The 23,625-nt window shown below is 43.8% G+C and overlaps 1 protein-coding gene across 9 annotated transcripts in view; it reads right to left on the bottom strand.

Moving 5' to 3' along the window:
* The window catches only part of bcr (BCR activator of RhoGEF and GTPase), a 108,215-nt gene that overhangs the window by 43,862 nt on the left and 40,728 nt on the right, over positions 1 to 23,625 (bottom strand). For 6 of the 9 annotated variants that reach the window (XM_071905158.2, XM_071905150.2, XM_071905156.2 and 3 more), the window contains one exon: positions 6,941 to 7,125. In XM_071905158.2, coding sequence (XP_071761259.1) covers positions 6,941 to 7,125 — 185 coding nt within the window. Of the gene's footprint in view, positions 1 to 6,940; positions 7,145 to 23,625 lie in introns of all 9 variants that reach the window. The other 3 variants (XM_071905155.2, XM_071905151.2, XM_078287666.1) reach the window with 2 other exon arrangements.

Genomic DNA, 23,625 nt, shown 5'->3' with positions numbered 1-23,625 from the left:
ACACACACACACACACATGCACGCAACCTAGGTTGGGACGGGGAAGCATCTGGTCCCTTAGGCTACAAGGGGGAGGAGAGGGGAAGGAGGGAAGGATGGAGAGAGGAGAGGGAGAAGGGTTATAGGGGATCAAAAGGAAGGCAGACGAGAAGAAGAGATGGGGAAGGAAGGAAGGATGAAGTGAAACAGAGAGGAGAAGGAGAGGAAAGAGGGCAGAATAGGTAAGATATCTGATGAAGAGGAGAGAAAGAGAGAGGGTAGGACTGGCGTTTTGTTTTTCTTTATTTGGACTGTTTACAGGGGAGAGAGACAGCAAGGATGGGAGAGAGAGAGAGAGAGAGAGAGAGAGAAACAGAGAGAGATGACATGCAAAAAGGGGGGGGGGCAGAGAAATGAGGAAGACAGATGGAGAAAGAAGAGAAAAGGAAAAAGAGAAGTGATGAGAGAAGAACAGTACCGAGAAGAGGAGAGATGATGAGGAGTTGAACAGAGAGACACAAGGGGCTTGGTGAGAGGAGAGAAAGACCGGACAGAGGAAGTAGAGAGAGTGACTGATCGAAAGCAAAGAGTAAGAATAAAGGGCAGAGGAAAGAAAGAATTTAAGCCCATTTTCACACATGCAGCTTCACCAAGAAATCTTCCTTCAACTTTTCCGGAGCTGATATTCCGGAAAAGTTGATCCGGCAATTTCCCCCCTTGAGATCTAGAAATTCCCAGGAATCTTCCTTTGTGACCCTAGTGTGAACAAAAGCCATAATATTCCTGGTCAAGCACGCTCACAAGAGACTCTGGGGCGGCGTGTTTCACTCTCATTCATTTGTTGTTTTCAAAAATGTCTGGAAAATGTCTGGGCTATGAGACAGGAGAGCTACTACACTACGGCATGGGAGAGAATTCAGAAAACGCATCCAATAGACAGGATGAGACCCAGACAAGCGATACACCCTGAGGTGTGGGGGTTTTCTCAGTGCGCGCGCGTGTGTGTGTGTGTGTGTGTCAAGCTATTGTAATTCTACAAGTATCTACTGCAAGAGCACAGCAAAATTCAAGCATGTATAAATATGCATGCTAAAGTGATGCATTCTTGTGAGGAGCTGCATTTACTGTTGTACTGTGAGCACTTTGATATGTGTGCTACTGATATCTGTGGGTGTGCATGCTTTTTAAATTTAAATAGGTGGTAAATGAGCCTGAAACCGCTGTTTCCATGGCCACTGCATAAGCAGACGCCAGCATGGACCTCAGGGGTCTGAGACAGCCTGGAAAATCATGGAATGGTCGAGGCTGATTATGGCCTCCATTACCCAGGAGTCTATTACCTTGTCTCCATTAGCTCTGTTCAGCACTGTTAGGGCTCGACAAGCTATGGTTTGGTTTGCATCTCCACTGCCTAGCCAGCTAGCAAAACAATGCACCTCAAATTTTCTATTTCATTTCAGCACTTGACTGAACATGCTGCTAACTATTAAAAATGAATGCTGCACAAAACCTTTACACAATATACGGGCAACATTCCATTTACAATCAATAACCATTAATCATTTATGCTGGACATTGTGGCCAGCTGTGAAATGCAGCGCGCTCAGCCATAAACAAGAAGAAAAGAAAATGTCCAGCAACACTTGGTGGTAGAATATGGAGTCCTTCATTTAAACCAACGTGTTTCAGCTACATTTTCCTTTCTTTTGGTTCATGTTTTGGTTTAAGCACCTTGGCTGGAGAGCGAAGTATCTGCAGATCTGTTCTGATCTCTATCTCAGCCATAAACAAGACAGGTTTGACCAGGATCTAAAGACAGTGGAGACGCTTTGACCTTTTGGCGCTATGTTGTTCTAGCTTCTTAGCATATTAGCACTAAACACAGAAGTCATAATTGTGTAAGGGCTTCAAATGGGGCAAAGATGATATTAGCATTAAAATGGTATGGGGGAAACCAGGCACAGACTACAGTAGAAAGGCCCAGTAATAAATATACTATCTTACAATGGAGATTGTGCAGAGTTTTGCATTGACTTGCTCCTCTTGGAAATATATACAGTATGTTTACTCTCATCCTCTGCGTCTGTGTCTTCCCCTCGTCTTCAATAGTTTATGCTTTCATATCATCTCTCCTTCTTTCTCTTATACAGCTCAAGTGGAGGATAAAGGAAACGATTCTGACAGACATGTATTATGCATCATAAGGAGCTGTCTTATGATCAGGCTGCTATAGCACCAGATAGAGGTCTGTATAACAACATCAGCTTCTCCTGAAAAAAGCCCTATTTGTGCATATGTACAGACTGAAAGATAATTCAACAGACAACCAAAAGTGGAGAAGTCTTCTCTTTGCATATGAGCAGGGGAAGTAAGAGAGGCTACTGCAAGTAAATAAGTAATGCAACTATGATATCTGATAGCTCTTAAAGATATTACATTACATTGCAAGAGCGAAAGCCTGGGGCTACAACTGAGTACCCTGAATATTTGTGAATGAATGGAAAATGATTATAAATCCTCTACATATATGGGCATGAGCTACAGACATTTCCCTCACAGAATATGCCCACCGGTGAAAGACTTGAGAAACATGAGGGTCTACTTGAAGGATCAAATAATTTGAGGCAAATCGCAGGGAAGGAACTTTTTAACATCAGGCCCTATGTAACTGAACTAGCAGAGGGAAGATGGGAAGCATAAAGTGTTTATTCATAGTTTTAGACCCCAGACAACCCCCCAAGGGTTCTCCCCACACCTCCAGACATATCATCTTTTATTCATCGCCGTGGCAACTAATGAGCCGCTCTCAGGGTTCAGATGCCACAGACTAAAGAGGGTCTGGCTGCATCTTTGCTCAGCTAATCAAAATAACACGCATTCTCCCTCATCGGGGGATATACTTGTGTTTGTGTGTGTGTCCATGTCCTGTATGTGTCCCTGTATGAGAGCAACGGAGTCAACAGAAACTAATATGCAAGAGTGTTTGAGCCCACACTTGAACCCATTCTGTTTCCACTCACACACACAACACCCCTTAGCGGTGGCTCTAATATGATTTAGGAATTGTGATTTGCTCCTGATTTGTTTATGCGCGGATAATGTTCACGGGAGATACACGAGAATCAATACAAACGGTGTTTATTTGTCAAGCACAATGATGTAGCTTAGCGGCTGGAGACGCAGATAGAAACTGAGGACGGTAATAACATTATTCTCCATCTCCCTCTTCTCCCATGGAGTGTAGGAGACTGTCACCTCATATAAACACGCAGTGCCAGGCTGGAGAGGAGAGAAGTGGGCGGCAATGCGTGGCCCTGTTCCACACTATATTAACCCTTTTCAATTTTCATATTCTAATCTGTTTATCATCCTTTTTGCCGTCCCTCGCCTTCTGAAATGCCTAATGAGATTGCTTCCTATCTCTGTGTGTCTGCTTTGTAATAGAGCCATCTCTGAATAATCCTGTGCATGGGGAGAAAACTGACTTATTTGAACTGTATCACCCTCGGTTTTTCTGACCCCTGTATTTCCGACGTGATGGACATTGACAGAGTTATGTCTACAGGGGGCGAGCGGGTATTCTGGACGGGACGTGTTGACATGTGCCACGCCGCATCACGCCATGACTTTCATTTCTAAAGAAAAGGAGCTGCCCTGCGCAGGCAGAGAAAGCCTCATTAAAAGACATGAAGCTTTATAACAAGGCAGATCTCAGACTTACTGAATCTCCTAATCCAGAGAGGCTGGCCATCTGGGAAAAGAAGGAAAAGGGAAATGAACTTTCCCTCAGGTCGCGGCCTCAGGCTGTGATGCCATCAGACAGGACGAGGAGGTAACGGGGAGGAGGGGAATTTACCTACTTTTCTATAACGGGGCATAGTGGGGGTTTACCAGAACCAGGGAAAAATGTTCGCTGTCATGGGGGAAAATGTGTTTTGGGGGGATATGAGTAAGAAAACTAACAAGTAAGCTCTGGCCATCCTTGCTTGAACCCTGCAGTGGACATCCGGTCAGTGCCGTCATAGGCCTGAAATGGAGTTGCAACACTGTAGTGAATTTTTTTTTGCCCAGACAACACTGGGGAAAAATGTCACGGCGTAGTCATCACACTTCACTAGCGGACTTCCATGACATCAGCGACTCCCCTTTGGTCCCTCTGTGGCACAGGGATTGTAGGAGAATAAGAAACGTTGTGGAAAATTAAATCAGCAGTATTACCGGCGGTGATGACTCATCACAGCGACATCACAAAGCCATCGGCCCCCGCTGAGCCAATCGGAGCTCCTCTGGGCTCTGACTCATCAATCTGAGAGTGAGACGAGGATGATGTTTGAGGAGCGACTGTCTGAGGGCGAATCAAGGACGACGGTAATTCCATTTTCGTGACAATTATTGAAAGCATGTCTGGCTGCATTTGTTAATGGATAATTGTTGTATGGCTGTGTGCCGTGAGCCTGTTGCCTCTGCCAAACCTACACACACACACACACACACACACACACACTCTTACAGCATCAGGTTTGCTCAGGGATTCTGCCTCTAAACATGAGAGTTTACTCAGCAAATCCCACCTCAATCTCTATACCAAATCCATCATGCTGCACTGCGAGAAACGGATATGTGCGTGTGCTTGTGTGTTTACGCAGAGGCAAGGGTGTGCAACCCCATGCGAATATGAAAGGCTATCTATGTGTGTGTGTGTGTGCACGTGTGTGTGTATACATGCATGTGTGTAAAGTAAAATCTATGAAGGATCCAAGCCCACAGGTCAAAGGTTGGGTGCAGTCAAGGGACCCATCATTTATTGGCAGATTCAAGCCATCAATCAGATTGACAGGCGCTCACTACCTCCACCAGAGAGGGAAGACTAAAGGGGCGGAGTCACTGATATTGCTTTATGGACGCTGATGTGATTACTTTCTCCGAGAGATCGCTGCAGAATGGCAATATTAGCCCATTACATTCTCCCATGATACCCCCTATCCTAATCTAACAGATGGCTATAGCGTGTTCGTCCGCTACAAATTTTCTAGCGAGCGAGCATGCATAAAATAATGTGCTATTGGTGATGACAATTAGCTACCTATGATAGATGAGAAACATCTAGAACGGAACTATCACTCCTATTGGCCACAACCTGTGTCCTTCCGGCTGCAGCATCCGCGTTCATTCTCATCACTGCTGACTGTGGTGGGGGATGGGTAAACATACAGTGTGTGTGTGTGTGTGTGTGTGTGTGTGTGTGTGTGTGTGTGTGTATCCTCTCCATGGTAACCTTTGAGGAACACCAGACGTCATAGATCACTGGTTTTCTCTCCGCAGACAAGAAAAGGAGAAGGAGGGAGGGTAAGAGGATGAAAGCAGCGAAGGGGTGATGGAGGTGATAGGTAATTCTACCTAATACCCTGGATGAGAAAAACCCATACTCTTAAGGGGATGAGTTTCTTCATTGGATGACTGCTTCTGGGGTTACGAGGCAGGAGATATTGTCCTCTATCAATCCTCTCACATAGCAGATTTGATTTCTCATCAATTGACAGGTTTCAACGGAGCGGGGATTGCTCTAAGAATAGATTAGCCCACTTCTTGCACTGTATTGGGGTCAATAAACGCATCAGTACCTACTGCCAATGAAGAGTGATTCCACCCACATGTGTGGTGCGTGGGTACCTTATATTCATGTAGTATTATGCTTTGGATCTCACACAAGCATTAGTAAAAAATCCTTGATATTGGCTAGCTCACAGTTTTGGTGTTTTTGCATGTTTATTGCATTACTGCTGCTGTGTTGCTGTGCCACCTCCAAGAGGAAAAAAGAAAATTGGAAAGTATGTTATGTATATGTTGTATGAGGCTGTCTTAAGCGATGTATTGTTAATAAGTTTGTTCACTGCATTGTTTTAATGTTTTCCTGCCCAGGGACCACAGATGTAAATTAGGTATCTAGCTAACTCTGGCACAACTACTGTATTGCACATAGTCCCTGTTAAATAAACAAATACCGTATTTCCTCTAATATTGGCCCGGGCCTTTATTTACCTCAACTGCAGAGGGTACCAGGCCTTTATTGGAAGCAGGCTTATATTAGAGACAGGCCTTTATTTCTAATTCCCTCTGTTTGATAAGTATATTTGCTCATATTTTAGTATGAAGTTTGATTTTCTGATCTGCTTCTGTTGGGGTACGTTAGGTAGCCGTTTTTTTGTTACTGCAATGCATTACGATAATTACGGTAATCGACGACAGCATGCTCCAGAGACTTCCGCCGGCCGAGCCAGCTTGTGGCACTTGTATGTTACTACAAACTACAGTTACATGTATAACAGGCGCCAGGAGTTTACCGGTATCCACCGTTGTTTGCATGTAAGCTGAAGCTAACTGAAGCTAAAGTAGAATCTATACAATTATATCATATCGCCGTTTATTTCGATGCGCGAGCTCAGTCCACCTGACAGCCCTCTGTTCTGTCGGCGGCATGGAGGTTTCGGTGCGCCGAGGGCTTACTGCCGACGCTTCGAGTTTCCCGGGGACACGGTTCCGGCCAGTGCCGATAGCTGGGCGCCAATTTGTTCCCGGTGATCCGGCCGAGATTTCGGCGGGGTCCCGACGCCGATGCGTCACCGGGTGTCCCTGATAAGTACAGGCCGTGGGCGCGGTGGAGAGGACAGCGGCGGAGAGAGGAGACGGACACGGTCCAGCCACATACTAGGTTTTGACCTAGTCTTGTTTCCTTTGTTTTTTCCCCCGGCCTGTATTTGAGGCCGGCCTTTATTTGTTCGTGTCGACCATGGCCCCGGCCATTATCGGAGACCCGGCTTTTAATTGACTACAGGCCACTATTAGAGGAAATACGGTAAACTAAACTAAACTAAGGTGGATGCACAGGACTTCTACAATGTACACCACTGTATGAGAGACCAATATCTACCAGTACTAGGAGACTGTGGGGTGGCACACTGACCGACTTGGAGGACTCCAGCGATCCGGAGGAGAGTGTGTCCCGACTGCTGCGGCTCTTGGAGCTGAGGTGCGGTGACGAGGACGGTGAGTCATCGATGTATGGCAGGATGTCATGGTGCCTCCGCTGCTCCTCTGCTCGGTCCGCATCGTAACCGTAGGTGGGAGGAGTCCCTGTGAAATGGCCATCTGCGATTGGAGAAAACAACTTGTTAGTCATCCTGCTTCAGCATCTTTTATACATATTGTTTATGGCATTTCTGCTTCATGAGATAGTTTGCAGTGGAGAGTCAGGGTGGCCACACATGACAAGCAAGAAGTACGTATGGTAGCAGAAAGGTGGGCAATATTAAAACATTAGCTGATGCCATCTCTTCACACCAGTATTTGAAACCCTTAGCAATTTTGCAAACATGATACTATTTGTGTGAGCTTCAATCTAACCAGCACGATACTCACACACACCCATTAATGTTAACTGTTCCTTTACTTATCAATGCACACTGGACAGGATCAATGTCTTGTGAATGGAGGTGCACTTCATTTACTGGTTGGATTAATTCTCACACAAAGTTGTCACATATTGCAAGGAGTAAGGAGTTTATTTTCAACTCTAATGTATGGTACAGTTCTGGAAACTAGATGCCTGCATACTGTAACATAAAGCTGTGATCTGAGTGGAAGTGCTTTGAAAGGCAAACTACAAACTGGGTCAAATAGTTTGAACTTTGACCGCAGCATCTCTGTGGAAATTTGGAACGGTGCATGACCTGCCTCTGAGGTGAGCACCATTACTTTCTGCATAGGAAAATAGTGATTTTTCCGGTGATTATGTGTGCTGACTTTTGCAAGGAGAGGTGGGACAGAAAGAGGGGCTAAGCAACAAAGGTCAGTGAGCTGGACGTAAACACATTACATTTTTACTTGTTTTACAATGACACAAAGAATGTTAGGCTATTCATTTGTTATTGTTGGCTAGTCAAGGTTCGGCCTTTGTGGGGTTCTAGTAAACAGGTGTTGGTGTGTTAAGACTGTTGTCTGAGAGAAAGCCTCCAGGGGGTGAGGAGGATACAGTCAGTGGTTCGGGGAATCTGGTGTGTAACAGCTGAGGGGAAGACATCATGTATCTCTAAATGTCAGAGAAGACCTTTCAGTCATCTCCTCCCACTCCTAAATTCAACAGAGCCGCGCTTCTCAGAGAGCTGGCTGGGCTTCATCTGTGCTGACTCAGACTAATAAGATGCCACACCACTTTCCAAACTCACAATCCACACACACACACACACACACACACACACAGACAGAATGCTCTCCAGTTCACACCAAACAATCAGCATTCTGTCTGTATCTTTATGAGCCAGTTTTCTCCCACACTAGGGCTGACAGTCACACACACACACACACACACACACACACACACAAACACATTTTCTCTGACTAACACACACACACAGACACACACGCAGAAGCAATAAACAGTCAGCTAGTATAAAAGAAACATTACACAGGAAGCAAAAAACAAAGCCTCTTGTGTCTTTATTAAATAATTTGAGGGATTAACTGGAGTATTACATTACCTTGCACTATTTTATGCATAATGTAATAACTGAATATTCTGTGGCACTTTCAGGTGACGTCCACTTTAATATTCTCTCTCTCTCTTTAAAACTCTCTCTCACATCAGCGCAGACACAGAAACATACAGTTTGTTTCACAGGTCACATCGTGCCGTCACACTCAAGAGAGAGGCTGCAGGGAGAGGGAGGGGAGAGAGAGAGAGAGAGAGAGAGAGAGAGAGAGAGAGAGAGAGAGAGAGAGAGAGAGAGAGAGAGAGAGAGAGAGAGAGAGAGAGACAAAGGAAGAGAGAGAGAGAAAGAACGATGCCAGTGTGTCCAGGGCCTGTCTGACCTTCAGCCCACCCACTGCCCGCCCTGCGTACTCGCTGCTGCACGTGGGTGGGTGCTGCCCACCGCACCCTGTGGGGGCATCGTGCCAGGCAGGAGCAGCATAGAGGATCTGTGTGTGTGTGTGTGTGTGTGTGTGTAAACAGTCTCTTCCCACGATGCCAAGGGGTACAAGGGGCATTTCATACTGCTTTACCAAACCGAACTGAACAGTGCTGTGCTAGTTTTTCATGCACCATTTGGGCACAGTCACATGCCAACCAAAGTATTGAACTGTTTGCCTGGTTATCTAGTCCAGCAGTTCTCAACATTTTGTGGCTCCTGAGTCGTGACCCTTATCCCATAAATCATCTTGTGACCCCCTCAAAATTATCTTGCGACCCCCTGGGGGGTCCCGACCTCCAGGTTGAGAACCATTGGGCTAATCAGTGTGGGCAATTTGCAATCATCAGCACTTATGGTGTGATGATACCATAAGACAGTGGTTTTTGAACTGTTTCTGGGGTTACATATTTAAAATAAATAAATAAATAAATAAAAATTCTGAATCCTAAATGATTTTGTGGGTTCTTGTGGAGGCTCATGTAAGAAAACTTTTCAAAATTTAAAGTATTTTTATTGCATTATCTACATTTTATTTGGCTTACCTTCTGTAGAAGGACCCTGTATATATATATCTTGATATTTTTATAATGTATTTATTTTCATGATGAATATATTTTAGATTCTTTGTATATTTTCATATTGTATATATTTTTCATTCATTTCTTTGTCTCGGTATGCACTGCTGCTGGTATTTTGCACACCCTGCGTACATGCTGACATTCATATATTTAATACTTTTCATTGTTACACACACACACACACACACACACACACACCATTTGCTCCAGTCTTATTGTATTTTTCTATTTTTCTTCACTGTATCCTATTACTATTTGCTCCAGTCCACATAGTTCAGAAAACAACACGCTAACAGAAATACAATATACATTTTTAGAAGTGGTTCGCCGATTGTCTAAAAATACAAGGTTTGGTACGAGTGTGTACCATACTGCCGTGTTTTTTTCCCCCCACTTACCCCAACCTCTAAACGGCAGCATAACATGGCCGGCCAACGTTTAAATAAAAAAATATTCTTCCAGCTGTTTCTCCAGAACACCAGAATCATTTCGGGACCCATTTTAATCTTCCTACCACCTAGCTTTGGAAAAATACTGTCACTAGAACACACTCAGGCTGTGTGTGTGTGTGTGTGTGTGTGTGTGTGTGTGTGTGTGTGTGTGTGTGTGTGTGTCTGGAATGCTTGTAGTGCCCACACAGCCCTAAAGCCAAGAATACTGAACATCCAAACAACAATTTTTAGACTGTAACCTCCTCTTGGTAAAAAAGGGGGCAAAGTCAGTGCTCTGACCACAGAATTAGCATGGCTATCACACAAAAATTATCATAAACTATATTTAAATCTGGGTAGATAAATTCGTACTAGATCTGATTGTGACTGTAGTGACTGTCCTGTGGGGAATATTTATGTCTCTAAGGCACGAGGGCATGTTGTTTACTCAAGAGCTGCAATTCTTCTGCTCTTCACAAACAAAGGCATACATCTGCTATGACAAGCAGCCCTTCCTATTATATAAATCAATTTATATAGCATTTAAATCAGATTAGATGAGATCATTACTAAATACAGTATGCCGTTTGCCTAAAGGTCTAACTTAATATAGTGTTCATGTGTGTATATCCTTCAAATGATCATAGTATAATATATTATCTGTGTGTGTTTGTGCACATGCATGGTGTGCAGTTTCCAGTGGGGGAAGGGCTAAACATTACTAGTCTGTTAATGGGTCACCATAGCCTGTGGTCTTATGGTAAGCAAACACTCGGCTTCAGTCTGTCTACATCTGACCTCATCCAGGCCCAGACGCTGCCTGCAACTTCGCCTCTGGTCGGTTTCTCTCTCTTTCCCCATCTGTATCTCCCTGCATCTCTTTATCAAACTGCATGTCTATACAGCTTTCCCCGTCTCTCCTTCACATTCTCTCTCTCTCTCTCTGTCTCTTCGTCTTTTTCTCCTCCTTGTGAACAGATCAGTTTATGTGTCTGTCTGCTGACTGGCAGCGTCCACAGCTGGCCTCCTCATCCTCATGCAGGTCACAGATCAGCATCTTCCTGTTTCTTCTCTGTGTGCTGCCTGACTTTCCCTCCTCTCTTTTCCTCCCAACTGATCCTCTCTGGAATGGCATAAACTACAAATAACTAACACATATGCATTAAGTGCTGTCTTTCGCATTCCCAAAAACACAAAAAAACAAAACCAGTCCACCTATTGATTTCATCCTGGAGCTATTGGCAAACTAAAACAACCAAACTCTGCCTCTAAACCTCTACACACATCAGTGAAATGTTTACATGGAAACAGCGTTTGGGAGAGGAACAGGTTTTTTTCCTAGAGCAGGTGGAAAAGTAAAATCTCACTGGGAATAGCAGGTGGTCTGCCACCATGGCAACACATGGGTCTTTCCATAACACCATTATAGGCAGGGCAGGGTATCAGGGTGTCAGGGTGTCATGTGACACCCACCTATTGATGCTGCCTCCCAGATAATTTCACTCAAAACGCATACACTTAGGCTTCAAATACTTGGCAGCCATTTGTAACGGTTAAATAATAACAACCGCTGCTCTATGATGTACCATTAAGTTGTTGTTTTTTTTAAGAGTGGATTGTGAATGTGTGTGTGTTTGTGTGTGTACAGTATATACTGTATGTGTTTGTGCGTTGTGTGTAACCCTCAATGACCTGATGGTGTGACGGTGATCTCTGCCACTACAGTGTGACTAGACTTAGCCCCAGAGCCTACAGTTAATATAATATAATAGTTAATATAATAGAATTAAAATAGAATAGAACTTTATTGTCTACCGCAGTGAAAATTTGCCTTTGGCTTCACAGGTTGGTTAAAATGTCACACAATACAACACACAAAAACAATAGACATAGCCAACAATATGAAAACATAAGAGCAATGAAGAAGAATGGAGTTCAGTAAGGTGACTGCAATATAATAGCAGTTAATATAACAAGCTATATAATGTGTGTGTGAGGTCGTCCTGCAGCGCTGTAAACTGCAGTGTAGAGGAACACGGATATTAATTTGTCAGATCTGATAAAAGTACTGAGGAGGCCAATTTCATTAAGTAGATTGGCTGGTATGAGTACTGATCCAAGTAGTACTCAACTTGCAGTCATTCATGCTGCCTAGTGTTGGCCTATTATAAAGCACTTACAGACAAAAGTGCATCGATTGTGTTTAATTATTAATTTGATCACATTATGCACTGACCATTGGATGATAAACTATAATAATAAGATAGAAAATAGGCCACATAACATGGGCTAGAGGATATACTGTAGCTTCTCATTTTTTAACACTGCTCAAACACAGCTTATTCAAAATATGTCAACGGATAAAGAACAGTGAATAAAAGCGAATAAAGCGAATAAAAGTGAAAGGCATTTAATCTACCCAAGGCCCCTCTTCTAAGCAATAATGCATGCGAACTTCACAAAAAAGCATATTTTCAGCATTTTCAGACCTTGGGAGACATTCTTCCTCCCACTGGAAAAGTTTTACATTGCAGCAAAGTGCAAAATCATCAAAGTATCAATATCAGGACAGCTGTATTTGCCAATCCGCGTCTGAGTTCTCTGGAGCTGGATCGGCGCCAATCCCGATACTACAGATGCTACTGGTTCACCTCCACTAAAACATCCCATCTGCTCTTTCTCCTCTGTCATCTGTCTCTCCTCTACCTGCCTTTAACCAGGGCACAAAATGAAGCTCGCCTGCTCGGCCAAGATGAGGGATTTTGGGAGCGGGAGAGTCCAGAAAAGGGAGGACTAGTCTAGTTGGTGAGTGAGATTGGGCATCAGATTCTCAATCCCATGCATGAATCTACACAAACATTTGATTCAAACATATGGAAAATAAACTTTACCTCCGGAAAATAAAATTACGAAAAAAGATGTAAGGGTGGGAGACCGGTAGGGACTACAGATAAACTATGTACTGTATGGTTCACCTTGTTAAACTTGAATATTATTATTATTATTACATTACTTATACGGAGGTGGTAATAATAAAATATGAAAAAGCACAGTTGTGATTTTTATTCATGTATCTAATTATAGAGCATCATAGTAGTAGTAGTAGTAGGCTGCATTTACACTGCCACTGAAATATGATTTTCTTCATATACGATTCATATCTGATTTTTTGGACTTGCTGTTTAGACACGTTATCATATGTGACACATATGTGATTCATGTGTTTAGACACAAGTCACATTGCTCACTCTGTTTGCCCCATTGGCTCGCCAGTTTATTCTTCTCAGTCTCTCATCTCATACCTCTGTAATAAAGTTGAAAGCAAGTCTGTGCCTCTGCTTCACTCTGTCTCTCTGTGTCCCTTTCCCTGTCTGTCTCTGTCTCTCCCTGTCCTGCTCTCTTCATATGCATGCAACATCCACACATACTGTTGCAGTGCAAAAATGCATCAACTTGCTGTCACACCTCTATTATAGGTGAGGGTAGTGTTGACCTTTAGCACTGGTTTTAACCGAACAATTTTAACACTTTCTTCAAAAGAGTTTCTGTATACTCAGTACCTCTAAGTATTAAACAAATAAGGATGGCAAGTGTGCAGGTACAAGGTGCAGGATGATTTATTTCCCCCCCAAAAAACAGTGGTGGACAATATACAGAATAAAGGGGAAAAAGGGAAAGGGGTAAAAGATGAATGTGCTAAGCGTCTATTTGCCTCACATGTTCACACATACGGCAATTAAACGGCTTGTCTGAGTTTTAGACAGATAAAGAGAGCTGCAGCCCACAGACAAAGGAAACAATTGTTGCCTAAAGCCCTGTTAACGCTCTGTGGTGCAGGAGGAAGGGAGGAAAGGAGGGGTGGATGTGAAAAAGAGACAGAATGAGAGGAATAACAGAGAGAGAGAGAGAGAGAGAGAGAGAGAGAGAGAAATAACTAAAAAATTACTACAACAAGAGAGAGAAAATGATAGATGGATATGAAGAGAGAGGGGACAGAGACAATGAGGCAGACAGAGTGGGGATGGAAAATGGAGAGACTCTCAAAGGAAGCATAAGATATCCTCGATAGAGAGAAGTGCTTCTCCACCCCCCGTCATGCTGCTCCCCCAGCAGGGCCGTCATAAATCTGCACAGGCTGCTGACGTGTTTATTGGACTAGGGGAGGAGGCCTGTCCTCCACCCCGGATCATCCTACCGCTGCCAATATGACACCATCTCTCTCTCTCTCTCACACACACACACACAATTACAAATGCATTCACACACTTACCTTGCTGCCCCACCCGGCCCCATAGGGCCCAATGTTACGCTACAGCGCCCAGGGCCCTCTTTCTTAATCCAGCTATTTGGCCAGACAGGAGAATGTAATCAGAGATCGAATGGTGTTTTTTTTATTAGTTCCCCCGTCCCCCATCCCCCCCCCCCCCCCCCGCCTACGCCGGCTTCATGTACAGTGTGCCAGTTGGGCACAGTGGATTTGGGAGGGCTTAGCTTATTAAGGGGGCCAGGTCTGGATCCTAGAGATAAATAAGACGCACCCCTGTCTGCACGTGTATGTGTGCGCTTGTGCCTGCGTCCATGTGATTTCCCATACCAATAATGTTGCAATTTTCATTACTGAACCTCAAATAACAGTGTCAAAAATATATGTGTGTGTGTGCGCGCGTACACCTATGATGGAAAGAAAACTGGGGTGAGAGGTGCCTTGAGGAGAGGGAGAGGGAGAGAGAGAGGGCACCCCTTTCCCCTGAGTACCTACATCCCCTAAATATCCAATTTAGAGGCAATTTAACACAGAATGGAGAGGGGGGTGGTAGACGAGTGAAAATAGAAAGCTGTGGAAATTAAAGTGAAGCCTCAGCTACAGCATCGCTGGGGGGGATAGACATGCCGTCAAATGAACTTGAACACAGCATTTCCGCGGTAATCCTCCCGCGACAGCGCCGGCACTTGACAGCAGTTAATTTGATAAACGTCGTCAGTATCTTGTCATTAAGGGGGGGGACATGGTGCCATAAATTGCATGGGTGGCTCTATTCTTAAACTCTGGAATATCCGCCATTTAGGCATGAAAATCCAAGGGTGCGGCCCTTTCACTTACTCACAGACCGCAACCACGGAGACAATCCATAATAAATTAAGAGAGGAATCCTTTGCTTTCACTTGAGGTCAGAGCGCTCATCTGCGGCCATTTTGCATCCCTCCTAGAAAGCATTCAGTGTAACTAAACTGGGGAAGCAAAATGACTCTCATGAGACACAGACGGATGTCAAGAGCATTCTTCACCGAAGTGCTGTGAGAGACGTAACTGCCGTGTAACTAACAAGAAAACCATACCATTGGCTACAAAAAATCACTCCCTCTGCAGAAGCAATGCCTCCCTGGGAGCCTGTTTTATTTGGTGCATTTGTTTTTTCCTCTGTTAATGCTACTTGGAGAGAACCAATAAGATGAAATGAGAACCACGCATTCCCTATATAAAGACGGCGACTTTCCTCATCTGCTTTTTCATCTGTTCTCTATTTATCATGAATACCATTTCACCAATCGCACCAGCAATCACAGCAGCCTGATGTCTAGACGTCTGCTGGTGAATTCCTTGTTCCCACTCCCTGGCATTATTAACGCATTCGAGTCGTGAAATTATAATAAACCAATTTGTTTCCCAGAGGTAATCTCTTTGCCAAGGCGTCGATAATCTCTGTGGAAACAACCCGGCAGCGGCCGGTTTCAGTTAAGAAGCTGGGACGATCGCCAAGTCAGAGAGGCTGTTCCTTTAAAAACAAACAGCGCCCCCTGCAGTGTTAAAATCATCTCTTTGCTTCAGGATTGAGAGACAAAACAGAGGGAAAGAAGAAAAAAACAGAAGAAGAAGGGGGGGCAACTTGGCCTGTTATCATACCAGTGGTGGAAGAGGGGGTAGGATGGAGATTTGAGCAGAGAAATTAGGATATTTATGTGTGTGTATATGTGTGTACATGCTGCTTTGTTTACATAGGTCTATTACTGTGTGGCTTCATCATGCTATGTGCTAGAAGCCTTTTCCATGTGTTTAAATATTTGTGAGGTATGGTGTGTTTCTCTCTAAATGCTTGTGGGAACAGTGGTGAACAGATTTTCCCTGTCATAAATCTCTGCCACAGAGAACTAAACAATATCAAATATGACAGCCAGGCTGCTGGCCCTGTAGAGCAAGCTTCACCTGCAGCACTGCCTCTGGCTGCTTATTGTAGCGCTTACTATAATCCAAAAAACAACAACCTTTCAGGAATTAAAAGCCAGAACAGGTGGATTTCTCCAGCGATACCAATGCATTTTAACATTTTTTCATTATGTTAGCACACACACACACACACACAAATTCACACGTGCTGTATCACGCATTCAGATTCAAGGATGCTACTGCATGGTTGGCATATGTAAAGAAAGGCATAAAATACAGAAAGATGGACAAACAGAGAGACAAGGAATATAATATATACATATACAGCAAGATAATCCAATATTAAGGCAGATAGATTTGTGCAGCAGGTAGACAGGCAGTTAGAAAGACAGGCAGACAAACAGAGAGACAGACAGACAGACAGACAGATATATGGTGGCATATGGTGTATCTTGTATGCTGTGTCAGCATCCCTAGGTGCTATGTGTTTTACATCCTCCTCTGCATCCACCGCTCTCAGCCTCTTTTTCCAACTCTCTCTCTCTTTCCCTCCTCTCTCACTGCTTTTCTCTCTCTCTCTCTCTACCTCTCTCGTTCTCTCCCTCCTGCTGCCAGCTCCTTTGATCACCCAAGACCCGAGGAGGGGAGCTCCCCTGTCTCAGTGGACACTCGCTCTGTGTGTGTCTCCATCAACACACACCACACCACCCTCATCCTGCCAGCCAAACCTTTGATTCCATAAGCGCCCGTCGTGTCTTCTCTGTCAACTGCTAAAGTCATTAGGAAAGAGACTCATTACCCCAACCCCCGAAGCTTTATAGGGGAAATAAGCGTTCAAATTGCTGCAAAATCACACAGAGACACTGATTAATAATACAGCATGCTAAATCACCAGCTCCACTCTGGAACATGGACAGTGCTCATTAGATTGCGGGTTCTACGGGCAAAGATGGTAATGTATGATGAAAAATTGAAGATCCTGGCTTTTAGGTTGTAAAGTCAGTGAATGGTGGAAAAGAGGTATTTTAGTGCAGAGAGATGGTGATGGGTCTTAAGTGGTGTATACATATATATATACTGTATATATATCTATATACAGTATATGTAGAGAGAGAGAGAGAGAGAGAGAGAGTATAGAGTTTTCTGTCTTGCTCTCTCCCTCTGATGAAGATAATCGCAGTAATAATGTATTTCTAATCTCTACTCCACTCTTTGCTCTTTCCTTTTCCAGGCAGATCCTTTCACAAAAACACAATAGCTGAGCCCTTCACATCTGATAATTCCTGCTCCATCATTACCTCTCTCTCTTTACCTTCTCTCTCTTTGCACACACACACACACACACACACACACACACTCTCTTTGCAGACGCTATCTTTCTTTACTATCTCTTGATCTCTGTTGTGTCTGTCTGTCTGTTCTCTCATTTCCTTTTCAATTGGGCTTTGCAGGAGCCAGTCTGCGATCTCACCATGGCTGTAAATCTTGAGGGCAGACTTAAGCCCTCTGACACTCTCTTTAATGCATCATGAGCACCGTAGCAATTGCGTGTGTCTCTGTGTGGGTGGAGGGCAGGCTCATTAATTTATCTACATTGGACCTGGCACTTAAATCTCCATGGCTATCCACAAAACAGTCTGTGGCCCTGGTGCCTCTGCATCGTCAGACACCAAGAAAGAACAGAGGGAGTGCAGCAAAAGAGGAAAAGGGAGAGGGATAGTGAAGAGTGAATAATATGAATAAGAATAACTTCATTTATAGCACTTTTTTAAAAGAGTTCACAAAGTGCTTTAACAATAAAATAGCAAACATTACACTGGAAAAAAAAAGTCAAAACAAGAACACAGCACAAGATAAAAAGATAAGACTAGAGGGTAAAACCAATATAATAGTAAAAAAAAACAGCACAGATATGATACTGTCACCTTTATTCTAAAGCCCAGACTTTGGAATGACCAGAAAAGTCCTGCCTGACAATCAGAGGCTGCACACTGCCTCATATGAGGTTAAAACATCTGCGATATAGCTTTTTAAAGCATGGTCAGCTATACCTAACCACGGTTTACATTCTACAAATCTTACAATCCTAAACAGGTAAGAAATGAAGAGATGCCACAATTGGAGTATTGTGATTTTGCCTGTTAGCACCAGTTAAAATCCTAGTTGCTGAATTTTGAACAAGCTGGAGACGTGAAAGAGACTTTTGCTTGCTGCCAGATTAAAGAGAGTTACAGTAGTCTAAAATGTGAGGAGATAAAAGCATGAAGGACTTTCTCCAAATGCTAAAAATGGCTTAATTTCAGAAATTATCCTCAGCTGAGGGAAGCAATAAGACTCTCTTTACCTGTACTTCAAAGCTTACTTCAGCATAAAAAATTACTGGCAGCTGGCTTCATGTTGGCTGACAAACTGCCTAGTTCATTATAGAACTATTCAAATGTGTTTGGGGAGGAGGGGGGCAAATATAATCTGATTTGTATTCATTAAGCTGCAGAACATTTTGTGACATCCAGCGCTTTATATCATATAGGCATTCCTTGGCTACATTGTTTGAATCACTGCATTTCAGGGATAGATATACTGTATCTGTGTATTGTCAACATAGAAATGGAAAGAAATATCGTGTTTACAAATGTTATGGTCAAGTGGCAACATGTAAACGGAAAACAAGATGGGGCCTAAAATTGAACCTAGAGGAACTCCACAGGTAGTATGTGTTGAAAAAGAAGAGGAGTTTCCTGTTGTGACAGAGAAAGTGATGTGTTCTTGATGCCAACCCAGAATTTCACGTGGTTAATTAAAAGTGCAAAGTCTACAGTACCAAAAACTTTCACCTGAATCTACTGCTAAAAGAAGGTCACTGGTTACTTTAAGGACAGTCTCTGTATTATGCATACAGGTTGCACGGATGTATACCTTACTGTTTTTGTTGTGTTTTGTTTTACTCTTCAGGCTTCCTTCAGGGGATGAAATTGGTCTTACATTTTATTTGAAGTGGCATTAAAAAGGTTTTGAAAAATGTAAAATTTACCTTACAGAAACCTGCTGTCACCGTGTTTATCGTTTGCTCAAAATATCGTGATAATATCAAGCCATGAACCCAGTTTCTGGTTCTGAACTGCACCTTGAGCTGAATGTATCATTACATCCTTATTGTCATTTGAGTTCAAAAAGCAGGTGTTGTAGCTAGATTAGTCTGGCACATAGCCTTGCATCAGACAGACCTCTCATTTCACATTCAATAAATTCCTCTTCAGAGACAACTAGAACCATGTCACAGAGCTCACACTTCAGGCCCATATGTTTGTCCATCTCTGGACCCGCCAGAAAGCTGCGAGACGTCATGACACTGACAGGGACGACAGTTAGCCGCCCACACAGGCTGGTGATGCTAACAGGCTAAACGCTTGTTGTTTGACAGTCTGTTAAAAGCTGGACTTGCCACAAAACGGAGGTGTAACTATTTAGTTACAGTACACACCACTGTATTAAAAAGCACAGCCCAAAGAACTTTGTGCTAATGTGTGGTGCAGTTGGCCTCTGCTTACCTAAGCAGCTAACTCCCCCCTAGCTCCACTCAGCAGGCTCAGGAGGGATGATCCTACGATTACCTTCCACCAAACCGGTTCCAGATTAGAGTTAACCTAAAATGTAAACAGTAACTTGCACATGAAATTGATTGTAAACAGGAGGCAGCCAGAAGAGACCAGCCAATTGCAGGATAGTGCAAACAGAGATGGGTAGCCATACTCAATCAACACACAGAGTAAACACTTCCAACTCCCAGGCATCAACATAACAGTGTAACCCATAACACTGTAGTCAAGATGAGTGAAAGGCAGAGCGGTTAATTTATACAGATGATCTGAAACTGATTTTCACTGAGCGGATGAACCTACGACTGCATCAGAAGGAGAAGGAAGGAGGTGTTTTCATGGGGGTGCATCTGCTGTTGGGGGTCGTAGGCCCTCTTGCCTAGCAAGGTCGGAGGTTAATGCATTTGAGGAGAGGTTAAAAAGGTCACAAGGGTTGTGCGTCACCATGTCTTCATGTTGTGTGTGTGTGTGTGTATGTGTGTGTGTGTGCATACGGGTGTGCCTAAGGGAGGGAGGGGGATCTAAAATCCAATTACACAACAGTATTACTACTTCAATCAATTAAACCACCAGCTAAAAAACAATTGGGAAATGCACACTGGCCCTTATCAGCCGTTGCCAAAACAGAGCAAGGCTAATTCCTCTTAAATATGTATTTGTGTTTATGTAACATTTTCATGTATTGAAATCAAGGATTGTTCACTGTAAAAAATAAATAAAAATATGTGTGTGAGCCTATAAATGATGAGAAAGAATAAAAATGTATGGTAATTTCTTCTTTTTAATGCAGCCACAATACTCTTAGTTCCAGCAACACTGTGCCACCGCAGCACTTTGGTGTTAACAGGTGGAGTTTTGAAGTCAATGTAGTTTCACTCACTCCATTCATGCATATCCGACCACTCCACTCCTCCACCCAAGTACCTAAAAAGTGCCAGCAGACTTGACAAATAGACTCTGGGTCAGGGGGAGAGAGAAAGGATAACTAAAATTCTTTGTCTGTCTTGGGCCACCGCTCCCTGTCCATTGTGCGTTCAAACACTTCCAGGAACGTTTCTACTCTGCTTCGTGAGCACTTTACTAGGCTCAGTCAATCTTACGGCCTTTATGAACTGCTGGCTGAATTCTTGGGTTTGAGAACCAACTAGCTGAGCAAGTGGTGCCTCCATAAGTGTTGGGTTTTATTTCATTGACCAGACTATGCCCACATTCTCCACCAAATGCAGCAAACCGGGGTGCGAGAGAGGTCGGCTTCATCCTGAAATGAGAAGCCAAGATAAACGGTTTGACAGTAAACAAAAACACAGAGAGTGGTGAGCCCAAGTTCCCCGGGACAGGGGTGCCGCTGAGTACTGTCAGTACAAAGTCCTTGTTGCTGACTGCTGGGATACCAGTGTAGAGGAACAGCTAGCGGCTGCTCCGTCTTCCCCAGAGCTGTCCTTGTTTCTGGGAGAGTGGCAGTCTGAATAGGCTCTAGCTCTGATTGTTAATAGGTCACAGGTGAATCCAAGTCCAAGTCGGCTGTAACACATGGACTGGGAAATAGTCTCCCTGTGCCATTTCACCTAGTTTTGCTCTGTAGTGCTGTCCCCGGTGCTGACCTGCTCTGCTCTCTCACCTTTTGGCCTCTCTCCAGCACTGGGGAATATCTTGTCGGCTCCCAGGATGCCACATGTAGTTGTAAAGTGCTCAATTTCTACTTAAAACTACAGTATATACCAATGTCAAAGCTCAAGTCCAATTGGGGAGGTTAAGTATATAAGTACTGTAGGACTTTGCAAACAATTCCTTGGTATTAGTGCTGAAGCAGCACTGCGGAAAGGGTGTAAATGGCTCCTATCTCCTTCCAGCCATGACACCTGAAACTGCACCATCATAAGTCTATGTACTTTAGGCAGTAGGTCGGCATACAGTGCGCGTGTACTGTATGTGTTTGTGTGTGTGTGTGTGTGTGTGTGTTTATAGCATTAGGTTCTCAGGTCTCTGCAGCACATCACATTAACCCCATTAAGGTCCCCAGAGTCATGTAATTCAGGCAAAGTTGCCCTACTGCTGCTGCCGAGATGGTCTCTAGGACACCGAGCCACGCCCTCAGTAAGCCTGCCAGGCCATTCTGCCAAACAACCAGGCTTCTATCACTTCCTTTATACAGCATTTAGATTCATATAAGCAATACGACTAGGTAAGAGGCATCTGAAATCACGGTAATACTTAAATCTGATATCCAAACATCATATGACAAAGTGACAGTGAGTGAGTAACTAGATATAAATTCTGATTCTAGCTCCTAACCATTTTATTTACTCCCTTAACAATCCTGGATGCTGCAGGATCTTATTTAAGTGCAAACAGTTGAACAATACAAAGCAACTTTAGAAATGCTCAGTGCAACACTTGGAGGCATTAAGACAATCATGTGCCTGATCCAACCTGCCAACCAACTGAGAAGGCTGTATTGAGTTTACCGTAACCCTCTCCCCTCTCCCATGGCTCCTTGCACAGCCATTAACGCCAGCAGTAGCGCTTATCATCGGCAAACAGCAGAACAGGCACAAAAGGCCCCAATCTGCCTAATCTCTGGTCAAACACAAGCCTCAGCATCATCGTTGCTCAGGGCAATAAACTCCTGCTTTATGCTGGAGCTGTTCAGGGGACACGCGTTGGGGCTTTGCTAAACGGACCATAGAGATTTGCCAAAGCCCGTCTCCAGGGGAACTGTTGCCTGGGTTACCACAGCCAACAGGAAGAGCATTTTTTCTGATTAGGTAACCTGTCAGGCTTGAGTACTGGCTTTTTTGTGTGCTACTTGGAAAATACTGCCATAAGGAATTTAACATCCTGAATGGATATTTAATAGATGGTTATTTTTTTATTCAAATTACAAATTAGGTACAGTATTTAGCTGACACTCTTATTCAGAGTGACTTACAAACAGTGAGCAGGTAAGTGTTCAGGCTGTTGCAGGGATCAAACCGGCAACCTGTGGGTTATGGGTTGATTTCTGTATCCAGTAGACAACTCTCCCTGTCTTGTCCTATTTACTGGACATCTATTTAACTGTTTAACTCTATCAAGAACAAATTCTTACTAAATCTGACTATACAATACTATGGTCAGCATGTTACTTTGGGATAACAGAATAGGAGGAAAAAATTACACGTACATAAATTAAGCTGTCTTTACAACATATTCTTCCGTCAGTGTATCTCTCGGCCTATCTGGATGCCACGGAGTTTAGGCCTGTATCTGTTCTCCTCTAATCTTCCCCTCCTCCCCCCCTCTTCTTTCCACCCCACCCTGGCACTGGGCCAATCTGCCTGTCTGCCAGTTTGGAGCGTCCCAGCATCAATTACCTGAACCCAGCACTCACATATTCCCATAATGGCTCCAGAGTCCCCACCCCCCCACCCCTGATCAAATACACACTCATTAGAGACTAGCACACACCCACACTCTGAAAAACCCACTGACTCTCAGCATCTCTCTCTCTTTCACGTACACACACACATGCACACGAACACACACACACACACACACACACAATTCCACAAAATGAGGACACAGAATAATTAGGAAGATGAAAAAAGAGTCAGTGCCTACACAGACAGTCATTTCAATTATCTCTATTCCTCTGGCTGTCGGGCTGCTGTCTCTTGAAGGTTATGGGCTCGACTCACCACAATCTCCTATGGGACTTACACATGAGGAGCCAGTCTGCTATTTGATCCCACACACTCATACACACACACACACACACACACACACACACACACACACACAGGATCCAGTACTAGATGTCATCAGTGTCCTGTAGTACCCTTGTATCTCCAAATCTTGCCTTTTCCCTCTGTAACTCTCCCATTTACAGAAAATATTTCCCAACCCTGGGACCAGGCCAAACAATTCATATTG

This window comes from Centroberyx gerrardi, chromosome 2 (assembly GCF_048128805.1).
Source record: "Centroberyx gerrardi isolate f3 chromosome 2, fCenGer3.hap1.cur.20231027, whole genome shotgun sequence".
Lineage (NCBI taxonomy): Eukaryota > Metazoa > Chordata > Actinopteri > Beryciformes > Berycidae > Centroberyx > Centroberyx gerrardi.
This window is presented reverse-complemented; position numbering and strand designations above follow the sequence as displayed.